Source organism: Salmo salar, chromosome 04, assembly GCF_965601325.2.
Source record: "Salmo salar chromosome 04, fSalSal1, whole genome shotgun sequence".
Taxonomy (NCBI): domain Eukaryota; kingdom Metazoa; phylum Chordata; class Actinopteri; order Salmoniformes; family Salmonidae; genus Salmo; species Salmo salar.
Window position 1 is genome coordinate 76489533 of NC_138294.1, and position 20720 is coordinate 76510252.

Genomic DNA, 20720 nt, shown 5'->3' on the forward strand with positions numbered 1-20720 from the left:
CTACCTGAGGCACTTGTGTGGGTTGTAGACTCCGTCTCATGCTACCACTAGAGTGAAAGCACCACCAGCATTCAAAAGTGAGCAAAACATCAGCCAGTAAGCATAGGAACTGAGAAATGGTCTGTGGTCCCCACCTGCAGAACCACTCCTTTATTGGGGGTGTCTTGCTAATTGCCTATAATTTCCACCTGTTGTCTATTCCATTTGCACAACAGCATGTGAAATTTATTGTCAATCAGTGCTATCTATACACACACACACACATACATACATACACAGGTATATACACACAAATATATATATACACACACACACACACACACACACATATATGTGTGTGTATATATACACACACACACACATACATATACGTATGTATGTATGTACACACATACAGACACACATAAATATATTTTTATATATATACACACACACACACACACACACACACACACACACACACACACACACACACACATACTATATATATATATATATATACACACACACACATATATACACACACACATAAATATATGCGTATATATATTTCTTGTAGTTGGCCACCGGGTTTGCACACATCTCAGGAGGGATTTTGTCCCACTCCTCTTTGCAGATCTTCTCCAAGTCATTAAGGTTTCGAAGCTGACGTTTGGCAACTCGAACCTTCAGCTCCCTCCACAGATTTTCTATGGGATTAAGGTCTGGAGACTGGCTAGGCCACTCCAGGACCTTAATGTGCTTCTTCTTGAGCCACTCCTTTATTGCCTTGGCCGTGTGTTTTGGGTCATTGTCATGCTGGAATACCCACCCACGACCCATATTTAAATGCCCTGGCTGAGAGAAGGAGGTTCTCAGCCAAGATTTGACAGTACATGGCCCCGTCCATCGTCCCTTTGATGCGGTGAAGTTGTCCTGTCCCCTTAGCAGAAAAACAACCCCAAAGCATAATATTTCCACCTCCATGTTTGACGGTGGAGATGGTGTCCTTGGGGTCATAGGCAGCATTCCTCCTCTTCCAAACACGGCGAGTTGAGTTGATGCCAAAGAGCTCCATTTTGGTCTCATCTGACCACAACACTTTTACCCAGTTGTCCTCTGAATCATTCAGATGTTGATTGGCAAACTTCAGACGGGCATGTATATGTATTCTTGAGTAGGGGGACCTTGCGGGCGCTGCAGGATTTCAGTCCTTCACGGCATAGTGTGTTACCAATTGTTTTCTTGGTGACTATGGTCCCAGCTGCCTTGAGATCATTGACAAGATCCTCCCGTGTAGTTCTGGGCTGATTCCTCGCCGTTCTCATGATCATTGCAACTCCACGAGGTGAGATCTTGCATGGAGCCCCAGGCCGAGGGATATTGACAGTTCTTTTGTGTTTCTTCAATCTGCGAATAATCGCACCAAATGTTGTCACCTTCTCACCAAGCTGCTTGGTGATGGTCTTGTAGCCCATTCCAGCCGTGTGTCGGTCTACAATCTTGTCCCTGACATCCTTGGAGAGCTCTTTGGTCTTGGCCATGGTGGAGAGTTTGGAATCTGATTGATTGATTGCTTCTGTGGACAGGTGTCTTTTTTAAACAGGTAACAAGCTGCGGTTAGGAGCACTCCCTTTAAGAGTGTGCTCCTAATCTCAGTTCGTTACCTGAAAAAAAGACACCTGGGTGCCAGAAATCTTTCTGATTGAGAGGGGGTCAAATACTTATTTCCCTCATTAAAATGCAAATCAATTTATAACATTTTTGACAAGTGTTCTTCTGGAGTTTTTTGTTATTCTGTCTCTCACTGTTCAAATAAACCTACCATTAAAATTATAGACCGATCATTTCTTTGTCAGTGGGCAAACGTACAAAATCAGCAGGGGATCAAATACTTTTTTCCCCCCTGTAGTCACTTTACCCCTACCTACATGTACATCTTACCTTGACTAACCTGTGCCCCCACACATTGACTCTGTACTGATACCCCCTGTATATAGCCCCACTACTGCTATTTTATTGATGTTCCTTAATAAATTTAGTGTTTTCTTAATTTTTTACTTCATACTTTAACACTTATTTTTCTTAAAAATGCATTGTTGGTTAAGGGCTTGTAAGTAAGCATTTCACTGTAAGGTCTACACCTGTTGTATTCGGCACATGTGACAAATAAAAATTAGATTTTCTTGCCATAATATGGACTTGGTCTTTTACCAAATAGGGATATCTTCTGTAAACCACCCATACCTTGTCACAACACAACTGATTGGCTCAAACGCATTAAGAAGGAAAGAAATTCCACAAATTAACTTTTAACAAGGCACACCTGTTAATTGAAATGCATTTCAGGTTACCTCATGAAGCTGGTTGAGAGAATACCAAGAATGTGCAAAGCTGTCAAGGCAAAGGGTAGCTATTTTGAAGAATCTAAAATATATTTGGATTTGTTTAACACTTTTTTGGTTACTACATGATTCCATGTGTGTTATTTCATTGTTGATGTATTGACTATTATTCTACAATGTAGAAAATTGTAAAAATAAATAAACCCTGGAATGAGTAGGTGTCCAAACTTTTGACTGGTACCGCACCCACGCATGCACGCACACCCCCCCCCCCCCCCCCCCCCCTTCAGAAAGTATTCAGAACCCTTGACTTCTTCCACATTTTGTTACGTTAGAGCCTTATTGTAAAATGGATTACATTTTCTAAAAGCCTCAGCAATCTACACAAAACACCCGATAATGACCAAGTGAAAACAGAAATACCTTAGCAAAGGGTTTGAATACTTATGTATGAGACTCGAAATTGAGCTCAGGTGCATCCTGTTTCCATTGATCATCCTTGAGATTTTTCTACAATGTGATTGGACATGATTTGGAAAGGCACGCACCTGTCTATATAAAGGTCCCACAGTTGACAGTGTATGTCAGAGCAAAAACTAAGCCATGAGGTTAAAGGAATTGTCAGCATTGAAGGTCCCCAAGATCACAGTGGCCATAATTCTCCAAGGCTCTTCCTAGAGCTGGCCGCGCGACCAAACTGAGCAATCGGGAGATAAGGGCAATGGTCAGGGAGGTGACCAAGAACCCGATGGTCACTCTCACAGAGCTCTAGAGTTCCTCTGTGGAAATGGGAGAACCTTCCAGAAGGACAACCATCTGTGCAGCACTCCACCAATCAGGCCTTTATGGTAGAGTGACCAGAAGGAAGCCACTCCTCAGTAAAAAGACACGACAGCCCGCTTGGAGTTTGCTAAAAGCCACCTAAAGACCCTCTGGTCTGATGAAACCAAGACTGAACTATTTGGCCTGAATGCCAAGCATCATGTCTGGAGGAAACCTGGCACCATCCCTACGGTGAAGCATGGTGGTGGTAGTAGCATCATGCTGTGGGGATGTTTTTCAGCGGCAGGGACTGGGAGACTAGTCAGGATTGAGGCAAAGATGAACAGAGCAAAGTACAGATGGAAACCTGCTTAGGACCTCAGACTGGGGCAAAGGTTCACCTTCCAACAGGACAACGACCCTAAGCACACAGCCAAGACAGGAGTGGCTTCGGGACAAGTCTCTGAACGTCCTTAAGTGGCCCAGCCAGAGCCCGAACTTGAACCCGATCGAACATCTCTGGAGAGACCTGAAAATAGCTGTGCAGCAATGCTCCCCATCAAACCTAACAGAGCTTGAGAGGATCTGCAGAGAGGAATGGGAGAAACTTGCCAAATACAGGTGTGCCAAGCTTGTAGCGTCATACCCAAGAAGACGAGGCTGTAATCACTGCCAAAGGTGCTTCATCAAAGTACTGAGTAAAGGGTCTGAATACTTATGTAAAAGTAATATTTCCAGTTTTTATTTTGAATAAAATAGCAAGAATTTCTAAAAAGCTGTTTTTGCTTTGTCATTATGGGGTATTGTGTGCAGATTGATGAGGGGAAAAAACAACTTAATACATTTTAGAATAAGGATGTAACCTAACAACAACAACAAAAAAAGTCAAGGGGTCTGAATACTTTCTGAAGGCATATATGTATATAGACATGTTGCTGGAAAGAGGGTTTACCTTTAAAAATGACTCCATGGACTTCGATGCCAAGGAGTTGCTGCGAAACAAGGTGTTGGGTTCACCTGAGGAAAGAGATCAAAAAGAACAGCCAGCAATGAAATACGTAAGGGATAATCAACGAGGGGCTATGCGTACTCAGGAAAATATAGCACGACGTGGATGCTGAGTGGAACTTAATGCAACTCCATTGATGGTATCTTCGAGACAACGCATAGAGTCCTGAGTTTATTATCCCTTTTATACCATGGATATAAAGCTACATTTTCCACTAGAAATGCATTCATTTGCCAGTAGAAATGTGACAACATCCACTGAAGTAGCTTGCAAGTGTACTAGCTACTTCCGTGGATGTTGTCACACTTAAAGTTTACAAGCTAGCTACAGTAGTTGACGTGGTAACCAAACAGACTTGCTAGTTTAGTAAACCAAAGCATCCTCCTTGCTTGCTATTTTGAAAATTTAATTCAACAATGCCAATGTTTTCAATTCGACTTTTGCTTTCAAAAGCAGCTCAAAATTATTAACTTCATAGCCATTGAATTATACCGGGCTTTATACAACAGATGGGTCTAATCCTGTATGCTGATTGGTTAAAACCACATTCCAGCCGGTGTGTATTCCACAAATAACCACCAGCTAAATCTATGACGTTGAAATGCCTATTTACTCTGTTCCATCTGACTGAGCAATCCACTGTCTCAGCTCAGCCAGGCAATTTATATACTAGATCTACACTGTAAAAAGCATCTTGACAGTATCTCCCATTTCTTTAAGACTAGCAATTGGTTTTCAACAGCGGAGATTTGTAAGAACTGCTGTCTGTCTCCCCTACATTTGCAGCATTGTTTCAATAGTGAAAGTTGATCTCCAGCTTTCTGAGACAGACAGGATGGGAGCTTTTCTCAGCCAGTCGAAATCATTAAATCAGCATAATTTTTATGGATAAAATGTATACAAAGAAATGTCAAAAAAAAAATTGTACGTTTGCCCACTGACAAAGAAATGATCCGTCTATAATTTTAATGGTAGGTTTATTTGAACAGTGAGTGACAGAATAACAACAAAATCCAGAAAAACGCATTTCAAAAATGTTATAAATTGATTTGCATTTTAATGAGGGAAATGAGTATTTGACCCCTCTGCAAAACATGACTTAGTACTTGGTGGCAAAACCCTTGTTGGCAATCAGAGGTCAGACGTTTCTTGTAGTTGGCCACCAGGTTTGCACACATCTCAGGAGGGATTTTGTCCCACTCCTCTTTGCAGATCTTCTCCAAGTCATTAAGGTTTCGAAGCTGACGTTTGGCAACTCGAACCTTCAGCTCCCTCCACAGATTTTCTATGTGATTAAGGTCTGGAGACTGGCTAGGCCACTCCAGGACCTTAATGTGCTTCTTCTTGAGCCACTCCTTTGTTGCCTTGGCCGTGTGTTTTGGGTCATTGTCTCTCACTGTTCAAATAAACCTACAATTAAAATTATAGACTGATCATTTCTTTGTCAGTGGGCAAACGTACAAAATCAGCAGGGGATCAAATACTTTTTTCCCTCACTGTAGTTTGCTGTCATTACAGCTTCAGTTTGTGTTAGCGATCTCTTCTGAACAGTGGTCTGGCGAGAGAAAATGTTCAATGCCAGGCGAAATCGGTTATTTGCTCATTGTTATGATGTATCCCCCAAAAAATAACTAGAAAACAGCTTAAACAAATGCAAATGCAGCTAGTTGGAACGTTGCCAGCCATCATGGCAACGGATCATTTCGAACAAAAAACTGTGCCCATACATTTAGAACACAAATAGATAGAACCAATAGCATGAGCTGGCTTGGATAGCAACGCTAGATGTGTGTCGGGACTATATCTTGTGGAAGGACAAATCGTATAAATAAATCCCTAAAAATAATGTTTTTAAAATGAAAATGTCAATCATTATTTGAATATGTTCATAACGCGTTGTATAAAAGTGATAATGCCCTTGAAGCCGGTATTTGGAGGATATGTGTGACCAGTTTCAAGAAGCTAGGCGTATGTCGCACATCATTACTTCACAGGAGAGGCTTTTTAACGTTTTTGTTGTTTTTATCAAGATGTTTTTTTTTAGCATAAATGCCTTCTGGAACTTGTGAACTTTCATGTGGCTTAATAACAAACCTGTAAAAAAAAGTTAGCCTTCTTGTCAGGACACTCATCAACACAGACTGTTAATTATGAGGAGATCACATTACATTGCATGAAAACAGCTAGTCAAACTAGAAACATGGGAGGATTTGACAGCTTTAGCGGCAGAGGGGACAGGATGAATTCATGCATGTTCGTCACTCACCACGTTAGGTCATCTGATGCTCCCAAAAAATATGTGTCTGATTTGTTTTTGGAATGCTAGCTATCATTTTTTCCCTTGTTGAACATGTTTACAATGTATCCAATTTCAGTTTGTGTGGTTGTTGGTTTACCTTTTCTGTCCTGTTATCTGGTTTTAAATGTTCATTCTATAATGCCCTTCTAGGCAATCAGAAAAGAGTATTCACCAACACTGTGGTATTATTAAGCAATAAGGCCCGAGTGGGTGTGGTATATGGCCAATACACCACAGTTAAGGACTGTTCTCATTTGACATAATATATTTAAATCGAAACATTCCACATTATTGGGCTGTGCTGAACACAAGTTTTGTCCAACTCCAATTTAGCTGTGTGAAGTCTGACTTACTAGTCTTGTCCAACTCCAGCTTGAAGAGAACATCAAGGAACTCCTTCGCCAATCCCTGACCCAGGAAGAGCTTCACCAGGTTGGTGGCCACTTCCTGTCGACTCTCGGCTGTAGTGGTCTCATCGATGAGCATGATCAAATCTGGCCAGTTGCCCTATGATACCAAGCCAAGAATTATCATCACAAGCGCTGGTGGTCCTGTGTGACTCAGGTGGTAAGAGCACGGCTTTGGCAACATCAAGGTTTTGGTTTTCATTTCCTACAGAGGTACACCTACTAAAAATGAATTCTGTACTGTAAATTGCTATGGATTAAACAGTCTGCTAAGAGGCACATTTTATTGTGCCACATACCATGCAGTAAATCAACACAATATAGGATTAATTGAATCAGGATTAACACCAAGCACATTAAACTCAGCAAAAAAAAAGAAATGTCCCTTTTTCAGGACCCTGTCTTTCAAAGATAGAAAAGATACACAGATCACAGATCTTCATTGTAAAGGGTTTAAACACAGTTTCCCATGCTTGTTCAATGAACCATAAACAAGTAATTAACATGCACCTGTGGAACGGTCGTTAAGACATTAACAGCTTACAAACGATAGGCAATTAAGGTCACAATTATGAAATCTTAGGACACTAAAGAGGCCTTTCTACTAACTCTGAAAAACACCAAAAGAAAGATAACCAGGGTCCCTGCTCATCTGCGTGATCGTGCCTTAGGCATGCTGCAAGGATGCATGAGGACTGCAGATGTGGTCAAGGCAATAAATTGCAATGTCTGTAATGTGAGATGCCTAAGACAGCGCACAGGGAGACAGGACGGACAGCTGATAGTCCTCGCAGTGGCAGACCATGTGTAACACCTGCCCAGGATCGGTACATCCGAACATCACACCTGCGGGACAGGTACAGGATGGCAACAACAACTGCCCGAGTTACACCAGGAATGCACAATCCCTCCATCAGTGCTCAGACTGTCCGCAATAGGCTGAGAGAGGCTGGACTGAGGGCTTATAGGCCTGGTGTAAGGCAGGTCCTCACCAGACATCACCGGCAACAATGTCACCTATGGACACAAACCCACCGTCGCTGGACCAGACAGGACTGGCAAGAAGTGCTCTTCACTGACGAGTCGCGGTTTTGTCTCACCAGGGGTGATGGTCTGATTCGCGTTTATCGTCGAAGGAACGAGCGATACACCGAGGCCTGTACTCTGGAACGGGATCAATTTGGAGGTGGAGGGTCCGTCATGGTCTGGGGCAGTGTGTCACAGTATCATCGGACTGAGCTTGTTGTAATTGCAGGCAATCTCAACACTGTGCATTACAGGGAAGACATCCTCCTCCCTCATGTGATACTCTACCTGCAGGCTTATCCTGACATGACCCTCCAGCATGACAATGCCACCAGCCATACTGCTCGTTCTGTGCGTGATTTCCTGCAAGAGAGGAATGTCAGTGTTCTGCTATGGCCAGCAAAGAACCCGGATCTCAATCCCATTGAGCACGTCTGGGACCTGTTGGATCGGAGGTTGAGGGCTAGGGCCATTCCCCCCCAGAAATGTCCGGGAACTTGCAGGCGCCTTGTTGGAAGAGTGGGGTAACATCTCACAGCAAGAACTGGCAAATCTGGTGCAGTCCATAAGGAGGAAGAGATGCATTGCAGTACTTAATGCAGCTGGTGGCCACACCAGATACTGACTGCTACTTTTGATTTTGACCCCCCCCCTTTGTTCAGGGACACATTATTCCATTTATGTTCGTCACACATCTGTGGAACTTGTTCAGTTTGTCTCAGTTGTTGAATCTTATGTTCATACAAATATTTACATATGTTAAGTTTGCTGAAAATAAACAGTTGACAGTGAGAGGATGTTTCTTTTTTGCCGAGTTTATTTAATTTACTTAAAATAGTTTAGAAAAACTGTTCACTCAGTCTCTGGTTAAAATGCAAAGGTTGAAAACCAGCATACATGGCCTGTGGCCCTCGAGGACCGGAGCTGATTACCCCTGATCTTATGCAACCCAGGCGACACTTGAGAGACTGAGGAGTGGCATTGACTTGGTGCTCACATTAAGATGGGGGCCCACGGATTGGCACAGCAGCTCCGTAAGTGGTTGGTAGTGGCCGGAGGGCAGGACCGTCTCATCTCGGAGGCGCAGCTGCAGGCGCAGAGATCCTAGAGTGCCCCTGGAACAGAGTAGAAAAGAACTTAATGGGAAGTCATATCAAAACAAAGGGAAATATTTTGGGGACAAACCCTTGCAGAAAATACAAATAAAATGAATAAATAAAAAAAAATCTTCAAACTTAAATATATACAGTACCAGTCAAACGTTTGGACACACCTAGTCATTCAAGGATTTTTCTTTATTTTTACAATTTTCTACATTGTAGAATAATAGTGAAGACATCAAAAGTATGAAATAACACATATGGAATCATGTAGTAACCAAAAACGTGTTAAATCAAAATATATTTTATATTTGAGATTCTTCAAAGGTGCCACCCTTTGCCTTGGTGACAGCTTTGCACACTCTTGGGATTCTCTCAAACAGCTTAATGAAGTAGTCACCTGAAATGCATTCCAATTAACAGGTGTGCCTTGTTAAAAGTTAATTTGTGGAATTCCTTTCCTTATTAATGCATTTGAGCCAATAAGTTGTGTTGTGACAAGGTAGGGTTGGGTATACAGAAGATGGCCCTATTCGGTAAAAGACCAAGTCCATATTATGGCAAGAACAGCTCAAATAAGCAAAAAGAAACAGTCCATCATTACTTGAAGACATGAAGGTCAGTCAATGCGGAAAATTTCAAGAACTTTGAAAGTTTGTTCAAGAGCAATCGCAAAAACCATCAAGCGCTATGATGAAACTGGCTCTCATGAGGACCGCCACAGGAATGGAAGACCCAGAGTTACCTCTGCTGCAGAGTATAAGTTAGAGTTATCAGCCTCAGAAAATGCTTCAGAGTTCAAGTAACAGGCACATCTCAGCATCAACTGTTCAGAGGAGACTGTGTGAGTCAGGCCTTCATGGCCGAATTGCTGCAAAGAAACAACTACTAAAGGACACCAATAAGAAGAAGAGACTTGCTTGGGCCAAGAAACATGAGCAATAGACCGGTGGGAATCTGTCCTTTGGTCTGAGTCCAAATTTGAGATTTTTGGTTCCAACCACCATGTCTTTGTGAGACGCACAGTAGGGGAACAGATGATCTCCGCATGTGTGGTTCCTATTGTAATGCTTGGAGGAGGAGGTGTGATGGTGTTTTGCTGGTGACAGTGTCTGATTTATTTAGAATTCAAGGCACACTTAACCAGCATGGCTACCACAGCATTCTGCAGCGATACGCCATCCCATCTGGTTTGCGCTTAGTGGGACTATCATTTGTTTTTCAACAGGACAATGACCCTAAACACACCTCCAGGCTGTGTAAGGGCTATTTGACCAAGAAGGAGAGTGATGGAATGCTGGATCAGATGACCTGGCATCCACAATCACCCAACCTCAACCTAATTGAGATGGTTTGGGATGAGTTGGACCGCAGAGTGAAGGAAAAGCAGCCAACAAGTGCTGGGCATAAGTGGGAACTCCTTCAAGACTGTTGGAAAAACATTCCAGATAAAGCTTGTTGAGAGAATGCCAAGTGTGTGCAAAGCTGTCATCAAGGCAAAGGGTAGCTACTTTGAAGAATCTCAAATATAAAATATATTTTGATTTCTTTAACACTTCTTTGGTTACTACATGATTCCATATGTGTTTTTTCATAGTTTCTCTCTTCACTATTATTCTACAATGTAGAAAATAGTAAAAAATAAAGAAAAACCATTGAATGAGTAGCTGTGTCCAAACGTTTGACTGGTACTGTATATAAACAATGTAAGGGCTGTAATTTCAGGGTGTGTTAAAAAGACAGTCAGACAATGTTTTGAACACACCCTACTATACAAGTACATTACAGACTACATTCAGCACGACAACACAGTCAACCTTTATGTGTGGCCAAAAGTCAAAGTGGAAAAAAGATCTGAAAAACACTTTTCCAATAGTGGTAAGAATGGCCCAGACTGTGGAATGTGGTTATTAATACAATGGGTGGGTCTAATCCTGAATGCAGATTGGTTAAAACCGCATTCCAGCAAGTGTATATTACACAAATTTGCACCAGCTAAATCTTCGATGTTAAAATTCCAATTTACTCTATTCCATCTGACTGCGCAATCATCTAGACATCATCTCACATTTCTTTTAAACTAACTTTTATTTTTCAACAGTGGAGATTTGTATAAGCCTTGCTGTCTCCCATAGTAATGAACGTGTAGGGGTTGGGTGTCGGGGCGAGAGAGGCAGGAAGTGTTTCTCAGCCAGTCGAAATCATAAAATCAGCTGGCATCATTTTTATGGATATATACAAAGAAATGTGAATTGAAAAACGAAGTGCACTGAAGCGAAGTGCAGCTAGTGTGCTGTCTTTCCAGCTCAGTTTGAAGTTGTGTTCGCTGTGTTGTTGGCTAGCTCCTCTGAACAGTGTCCTAAATAGAGAGCACATTTTCTATGCCAGGCAAAATCGTGCCTCATTAGTTCATTGTTATGGATGTATCCAAATAAATGTCACTAGAAAACAGCTTTAACAAATGCAGATACTGTTGTTATTCTGTCTGCACTGTTTTACGTGACTAAGTTAGCCGTACTTGGCTAGCTAGCAAGCAAGGTATAAGAACGTTGCCAGACCGTTCTAAATGTTTCATTGCCATACTAACGACTGGGTCGTGTCGGTAGATACAGAACAAAAAGACTGAACGACTGGGTCGCGTCTCTGGCAACCGAACCAATAGAACGAAAGACCAGCCGGTTTGGGAGCAACCTTAGATTTGTTTCGGGACTATATCTTGTGGAAGGATGAAATAGCATGAATAAATTAAATCAAAATATATTTTTCATATAAATATGTAAATCATTATTTGAATATGTTGGTTACCTGTTGTATAAAAGTGATAATTCCCTCAAAGCTGGTGTTTGGAGGATATATTGGCACAGTTTGTCGGCCCTCATACTATTTCACCCTTCCACAAGATATAGTCCCGAAACAAATCTAGGGTTGCTCCCAAGCCGGCTGGTCGTTCGTTCTATTGGTTCGGTTGCCAGAGACGCGACCCAGTCATTCAGTCTTTTTGTTCTGTATCTACGGACACGACCCGTGCTAATATATCCTCCAAACACCGGCTTCTCGGGCATTATCATTTAAATTAGGGAAAGTTACTCATCAAGCCATATGGAACAAAATTGACAGTCTTACTAGCACTGTGAGCAAAACCATCTTAATTTTATAGAAGCTAGGGTGCTTGGTGAAGCTGAGGGAATAGTACAAAGTGGTAAGAAATCAAGAACATAAAGGCTTGTAAAGTTCAGGGGGGAAAAAAAGCTCAACCATTTAAAAGATATCCACAAGCCCACACAGCACTGCATTAGGGTTTCAAAATTTCAGTAACTTTCCCGAAATCCTGGTTGGAGGATGCACAACCCTCTACTGAGGAGCTGGCATATAAAGGATTGGATGAGTGATCCAGATTTGACACTCATAATTTCCTGGCACAAAACACACACGACTAGTCAACAAGACTGCAGGCCCCAGATGGCAACCGCCTGTCAGAAATCTAATCAAGAGGAAGTCCAGAGGTGGGTTTTTTTTTTTTTTTTTTTAAAGAGACAATATAAACAACAGCTTGACTGGCTGAAAAGAGTGGGAAGAAAGAAGATAATTTGAGAAGACAAGGATTACGTGGGCTTAATCTGAGAATTTTACCACAGAGTTGATCAAAGTCCTCTGGTGAAAACCGACTTTCAATGGGTTGCCATGCAGACACTGCCCAAAACGTAAAATTGTTTGTATAAGTTTCATGAATAACCATTAATAAATTATTTAGGAATAGTGTATTATCGGTAAAAAAAATATAAAGCATTTATAACAATGTAATCGCTTATTCATGAACATTATTATATAGTGTAACCACGGTTTGACATCTCAACAGTACCAGTACTCATCATGGCATTTGATTTCAATTGTTGCGATTTCATAACTACGGGTGACATCATGAATATGGAGGTAAATCTTGTTAAAAGTTATTGCTTGGAGAGCAACATAGACACCGCTGAATAATCCTTTGTTTGGGATTGGCATGACATTTTAACAGCCCTCCCTTCTTTCCCGGTTCTGAAAATGGAAAGTGAGAGAGCAGTGACAGACAGATGTCCATCAATAATCGTGACCGGCCAAAACAATGTTACGCATCGCCTGAGAGGGAAATGTAGGATTTTTTCATATCAAAACCTAATTCAATATCCCCAGAATGTATTTAAATCCTTTATTTTCCTTTTGAAATACTTGCCATTACATCATCGCTACAGATTCAACTATACTACTTTTGAGAACCAATTTCATAAATAGAATCCAAAATAGAATGAGCATAAAAATAAAATGAAGACAGAAGACATTAGAATGAGGCCATTGGGGAAATGTTAAGTTGGTGGAGTTATACTGATTAATTGGGGGAGAAGGGATGGTGGTTAAATCACTGTCTGCATTCTAAATGCCACCCTATTCCCACAAAACTACTGCACTATAAAGGGAATAGGGTGCCATTTGGGATGCATACACTATGTTCATACTGTACAGTAAAAGGTTTGGCTTTTTAATCTTACAATTACAACCACTTCCTGATGTATGCAGCACTAAATATATAATACACTGACCTATGGTCCCTGTAACTAATAGCGCATCTATCTGGTCTCCTCAGGTCCTTATTTGGTAGTCATTTCCACAGGTTTCTACAGTGTCGACCAATCTTCTCCTAGTGAAAGCCACTAATTGGTTAGGGGTTAGGGTAGAGAGACCAATATTTTGGATTTCCCTTTATTAATGGGAAACATCAAGTAAACGGTGAGAATGAAAAGCAGCACACACAATCCACCACCAGTCATGCACTGGTCTATAATACAACCATTTATGAAGTACTTACATGCATAACAATTAGCATTTGCTTACAAACACATTAGGGCCAGATCATAAGCTGCATGCTTGTAAGCTGGTAATGATGATTAAAGACGCTTATGGAAAAGCATGATGACATGACATTAGTTATACATAACGTCATTCTTTATGGTGTTCACGACAATGATTTTATGAATGGCTGCACAAAATGACCTAAAGCAGTGCTATGTCCATAGAAATGTACTCCTATGGGTACACAATATGGCCACCAGTTCACCCATTATGGCATTTAAGTGAATGGGAAAGCTGTTCTAGGGTTGTAATTCTACGGCTATGTACTGCACCAGGAAGAGCATGCCCTCTCAAATCGGAGATTCCTTGTCTCTCAATACCAGCCACCAGCTGAAAGAACAACATCCAATGGCCGCCAGTGCCAGCGAGCCATGTAGCCGGCCCAATCTCCCTACATTGCCCTTGTTTCTGGCACTAATCTGGGTTCCCGCAGGGGCATACTGCTTTTGTCCCCTCCTGTCCAAAAAGGATGCATATCCTGCTAGAGCCCTCTTCCTTTTACATAAGCCCCACTCCTCCTCTCCTCACAGTTTCCCTCCCTCCCTCTCTCTCTCTCTCTCTCTAATCCCTGCCCAGAGTCCACATGGCCAAATGATCCTTTATGGAGGAGAAATAAACCAGGGATTTAGCCCGGGAAAAGGATTAGCACTTCCTGTCAGCACATGGACCGGAACAGATGTACCCGCCCACACGCTCGCACATGCATGCACGTACACACATGCGTACATATGCACGCGCACTGACACACTACACTCCCATGCGCATAAAAAGCTAACTGAAGCTGGCTAGCTTCAGAAAACCTTGAATAGATCTAGCTTCCATCTTAGTGTACCCCTTTGGACTGTGAGATACAAAACAAATTACCGGAGCCTGCTTCCTCCACCTAATTTACAACACTACTCTATGAGGATACTACGTACTTGTCACTCTTCTTTACCCTTTGTGTTTCCTTACTTATTTATTGACATTGGCCAATACCAATAATTATTAGATTTCAATGTCCATGACTGCCATGTGGGTATAAAATAAAACAAAAAAACTTGGATAGAGGAGCTTGCATGTCACCAAGCCATTTCTATATTGTCAGCTAACGGTTGTTTCCTTGGTGCAAAAAAAAACTTGTTTGCATTTATGATAATGGTGGCAACCCATTGATACTCACTCATGCTGACTATGTTTGGGCTTATCAGGGACCAGGCGAAACCAGCCCTCCTCCTGGTGGGCTGACTGCAATCTGTGGATGTTGAACAAAACCTGAACAGGGGAGAATAAACATCAACACATTTGATTACAATACATTGTAAACTAATTGTATTCAATGTATATGAAGAGTAGTGTTTATCATGTTGTGATCCTGTGTGTCTAAATCTGACATCTACAGAACATGGCCCGTATTTATCAAGCCTCTCAGAGTAAGAGTGCTGATCTAGGGTCAGGTCCCCCCTGCCTAACAGGCTAAACTCAGCACTGCTACTCTGAGACTCTTTTTTGAATATGGACATAACCAGGGTTCCAATTATCCATTCATATTTAAAACACTTATGGGGGGTGCCCACATATTTTTCACTTTTCAGCTGTGACTGACCAGGCTTCAAACCCCAGGTCTCCTGCACAACATAATACCACTCCTTACAAAATAATCCTACTGAGTTAAAGCCTAGGTATTAGCTTAGGGAGATGACTAAGACCTGACGACCTGTGTTAAGGTTACACGACCAAACCACCTACATTAAAAAGTAAGTGCTTCACACCACTGTTATTCAGACTTGGGACTAGGGCTACAAAATTCCAGTAACTTTCCTAAGGTTATCCTGCTTATTCCTTTCTGATTCCGGGAATCTTCCAACCGGGATTTCTGGGAAACCTGGGAATTTTGGGAAAGTTACCCCAACTGGACTTCTCACCTTTCCCAGGAAGTCATTCTTGCTGACCAGGTCCCAATCCCACACCTCAACACTCAGAGGGGTGTCCAGGGGGGCATCGTCCAGCTCAAACTCAAAGCTCTCGTTCCAGCGCGGGTAACAGGACTTCTTAACCACCTGAAACCACAGAGACATCCATTCGCAGATTCCTATATTCAATTCACAAGTCAAAAGGGCTGTTTCAAAAAGTTTTTCCAATGAATGTATTAAATATCTTAATGTAAGGACCATGGGTGTGGGCAGGTCTTTGGCTTACCGCACTTTCGTGGGTTTTGCCGTTGTATCGTACTCTGACAAAAGGGTCCGACGCTCCATTACGATCCTTTTTTGCAAGGTCTCTGAAGAACAAACCCACACAAAAACGAAAGTTGAGCATTTTACACATTAGTTGACATTGAAGCACATTGCATCTCCACTCTCCATCAGATCTGGGTCACTCAAAACAGTATGTCTTCTTTCAAACACATCAGAAGGCGGTTGATTAAGTTCTCTCCGGTGCAATGGGATCAATGGTATAGTCCCAAAAGTGCAAACACGCACACCAGGCAAGCAAAATCAAGTGCACCTGAAGTAATTATAAGAAAACCAATGTTATATTTTAACCCATCACCACAGGTCTAGTCTCAATCACAAAAAATGCCCTCCCACTCACTATTTGAGGTGAGGTTAGTATGAGATCATTGGGGATGAGCTCAGAGAAAGTAATCAACACGCCTCGTTGTGGTATCTAGAGTCAGCCGGGCGTATGTCTGTCTGTGTGAATCCAGCTGCTCCGGCAGATGGACTGAAATACCCACAGCACAGACGACGCCCCAGGTATTTATGAAGAATGAGTTCACGGAGTTTGGAAGCTGTGTGCCCAATGCACCTAACGCTCAAACCTGTGAACAATACATAGATGGAACTGTATGTTTGTAGTAGCCTAAACCAGACTATCGCTGATTTATCAAGCTATGTTTACAGCGCAAACTCAAAATAAAACATTTAAAAAACGCCCATTGCAGTCAAAAATTTGATTTATCCATTTTATATACTATACAGTGCATATAGAAAGTCCACACCCCCTTGAACCTTTTTCAAATTTTGTTGTGTTACAAAGTGGGATTTAAATAGATTTAATTGTAATTTGTTATTGATCTACACAATATTCCATAATGTCAAAGTGAAAAGATAATTTGTAGAATTTATCTTTTTAATATATATAACTAAAATAGTCATTGCATAAACATTCACACCCTTTGTATTGGCAAGTCTAAATTAGTTCAAAAGTTACATTTGGTTTAACAAATCACTTAAGTTATATGGACTCACTGTGTGTGAAATAGGGGTTGACATGATTTTTGAATTACTACCCCTTTCTCTGTCCCCCATACACATAACATCTGTAAGGTCCCTCAGTCAAGTATTGAATTTCAACAACAGATTCAACTAAAGACCAGGGAGCTTTTCAAAAGCCTCAAAGAAAGGCAGTAATTGGTAGATGGGTAACAAAAACAAATCAGACATGGCCATGCTTAAAGATGTATGCAAAGTTCATAATTATGCTGTGGATGATGCAGTCGTCCTTCTGAACTAAGCTACAGGATAGGAAACTGCTTAGGATGTCACCATGAGGCCACTGGTGATTTTAAGACAGCTTCAGAGTTCAATGGCTGTGACGGAAAGAAAACCGAGGATGGAGCAATATTGTAGTGACTCCACAATAATGACCTAAATGACAGAGTGAAAAGAATACAAATATACAGAATAAAAAGTGTTAAAGCCTGAATTAAAAATGTATTAAATTTAGATTTTTTGGGTCACTGGCCTACAATAACCCATAATGACAAAGTGGAATTGTGTTGAATTGTTTTACAAATTAATTAAGAATGAAAAGCTGAAATGTCTTGAGTCAATAAGTATTCAACTGTTACGGCAAGCCTAAAGAAGTTCAGTAAAAATGTGCTTAACAGGTCACATAAGTTGCATGGACTCACTCACTGCGCAATAATAGTGTTCAACATTATTTTTTAAATGACTACCTCATCTCTGTACCCCACACATACAGATAATTGTAATGTCCCTCAGTCAAGCAGCGAATTTCAAACATAGATTCAACCACAAAGACCAGGGAGGGTTCCCAATGCCTCGCAAAGGCGGCAACCTATTGGTAGATGGGTTAAAAAGCAGACATTGAATATCCCTTTTAGCATGGTGAAGTTATTGTACTTTGGATGGTGCATAAATACACCCAGTCACTACAAAGATACAGGCGTCCATCCTAACTCAGTTGTCGGAGAGGAAGGAAACCGCTCAGGGATTTCACTATGAGGCCAATGGTGACTTTAAAACAGTTACAGAATTGAATGGTTGTGATCGAAGAGAAATGAGGATAAATAAACATTGTAGTTACTCCACAATACTAACCTAATTGACAGAGTGAAAAGAAGGGAGCCTGTACAGAATGAAAATATTCCAAAACATGCATCCTGTTTGCAAGAAGGCAATAAACAAAACATTGGCAAAGCAATTCACTTTTTGTCCTGAATACAAAATGTTTGTTTGGGGTAAATCCAATACGTTACTGAGTACCACGCTCCATAATTTCAAGCATAGTGGTGGCTGTATCATGTTATGGGTATGTCTGTAATCGTTAATGACTGGGGAGTTTCTCAGGATAAAAAAAGAAACAAAATGGAGTTAAGCACAGACAAAATCCTAGAGGAAAACCTGGTTCAGTCTGCTTTCCACCAGACACTGGGAGATGAGAATTCACCTTTCAGCAGGGCAATAACCTAAAACACATGAGCAAATCTACACTGGAGTTACTAACCAAGAAAACAGTGACTGTTCCTGAGTGGCCGAGTTACAGTTTTGACTTAAATCTAATTGAAAATCTATGGCGATACCTGAAAATGGTTGTCTAGCAATGATCAACAATCAATTTGACAGAGCTTGAAGAATTTTGAAAATAATAAAAAAAGTGGGCAAATGTTGCACAATCCAGGTGTGGAAAGCTCTTCGACTTACACAAAGACTCATAGATGTAGTCGCTGCCAAAGGTGATTCTACAAGTATTGACTCAGGGGTGGGAAAACTTATGTAAATGAGATATGTATATTCATTTTTGTATAAATTAGCAAACATTTCTAAAAGCATGTCTTCACTTTGTCATTATGGGGTATAGTGTGTAGATGGGTGAGAAATGTTTACTTTAATTCAAGCTATAAGAAAATGTGGATTAAGGTGTAAGTACTTTCTGAAGGAACAATATATGCGTTTTATTTTTTTATTAATCTAGAAAAATTGTATTGTGTAGATAGCTGACAATTTTCTTACAATTAAATCCATTTTAAATCACACTTTGTATCACAATAAAATGTGTAGAAATCCAAGAGATTTTCTATAGGCACTGTATATTTCCACACTATGAGGTTGGAATAATACTGTGAAAATTATGATTATGCCCCTTTAGTGTAAGAGCATGTTTTGGTGGGAAGGAGTTTTGGCCTGCTCGGTGACATCACCAGGTGGGAAATAAGTTTATAGACCAATAAGAAAGAGTTCCAAACCTCTCTGCTAGATTTCAGTTTTCCCCTCACCACTCGGACCACTCCGACTGTCCTTGATATATTCTTGCTTGAGAAATTGCTCTTTGCTAAGAAGCTGTTTGTTTTTAATGGTCAAACATAAAACAATCACAGTATCTAGTTTCCATCCAATTGGCGACAAATTTTCAGGCAAATTTTCAAAAATACGCACATTTTCCACCAGTGGTGTTTCCACCAAATTGACTAGTTGCAGATACCAAATCAATGAGGGATTACATACGGCACACAATGTAATTTTTCGCTGAAGTTTTCATGTACCGAATAAAAATATAAAGTTCAATGTGTTTCCATTGCATTTAACTGTACCGATAGTTGTCACAAAAACATGTGTTAAATATCAAATGTGCCTACTCTGGTCTTGGCACGTGCACTCTAGCCAACTGCTCGCATAGTGTGGGTAGGCTGTGCGGCCGGGTAGGTTAGTCTACGCATGAGATTATTAAGGATAAGCGAGAATATTTTTATTTGTCAAACGGCAGTCAAGCGTCGATCATCATGCCACCAGAATAAGACCCTCAATATTTATTGGAAAGGAGCATCAAGAGCACCGTGCACTTTCACCACCCTGTGAACTTCATCATAATTTATTTAATCTGTAGCCTAATAAACTGCATGGTTTTCCGAGTCGTCGTGGAAGGACCACACACACCATATTGCATGATTCCAAATGTAATTCGATATGATGGTTGTTATATCAATATTTGCGCATATAGGTGTTCTCACCACAATTTCTCACATAATTAATTTTACAGACAAAACGATCCCACCATGTCCATGTCGGAATTTATAAAGTTCCACCAAAACTTGTTTCCGTCACAGATGTCGTGACTTTTTTCACATAACTTTGGATGGAAATGCAGTTAGTAAGGTACTTAATTGTTACCCGACATTATTTGCTAATGAGATAAAAACAGCTGTATTTGACCTTTAATGCAAGAAATATACTAAATACAGTTGAAGTCGGAAGTTTACATACACTTAGGTTGGAGTCACTAAAACTTGTTTTTCAACTCCTCCACAAATTTCTTGTTAACAAACCATAGTTCTGGCAAGTCGTTTAGGACATTACTTTGTGCATGACACAAGTCATTTTTCCAACAATTGTTTACAGACAGATTATTTCACTGTATCACAATTCCAGTGGGTCAGAAGTTTACATACACTAAGTTGACAGTGCCTCTAAACAGCCTGGAGAATTCCAGAAAATGATGTCATGGCTTTAGAAGCTTCTAATAGGCTAATTGACATAATTTGAGTCAATTGGAGGTGTACCTGTGGATGTATTTCAAGGCCTACCTTCAAACCCAGTGTCACTGCTTGACATCATGGGAAAATCAAAAGAAATCAGCCAGACCTCAGAAATTTTTTTTTAGACCTCCACAAGTCTGGTTCAT

At 40.9% G+C, this 20720-nt stretch overlaps 1 protein-coding gene across 2 annotated transcripts in view; it reads right to left on the reverse strand.

Annotated features, from left to right (window-relative positions):
- The window catches only part of rasa4 (RAS p21 protein activator 4), a 76447-nt gene that overhangs the window by 21501 nt on the left and 34226 nt on the right, over positions 1 to 20720 (reverse strand). For both annotated transcript variants that reach the window (XM_014197850.3, XM_014197849.3), the window contains 6 exons: positions 15993 to 16074; positions 15719 to 15853; positions 14977 to 15068; positions 8825 to 8942; positions 6748 to 6901; positions 4039 to 4103 (listed from right to left, as the gene is read on the reverse strand). In XM_014197850.3, coding sequence (XP_014053325.1) covers positions 4039 to 4103; positions 6748 to 6901; positions 8825 to 8942; positions 14977 to 15068; positions 15719 to 15853; positions 15993 to 16074 — 646 coding nt within the window. The remainder of the gene's footprint in view (positions 1 to 4038; positions 4104 to 6747; positions 6902 to 8824; positions 8943 to 14976; positions 15069 to 15718; positions 15854 to 15992; positions 16075 to 20720) is intronic.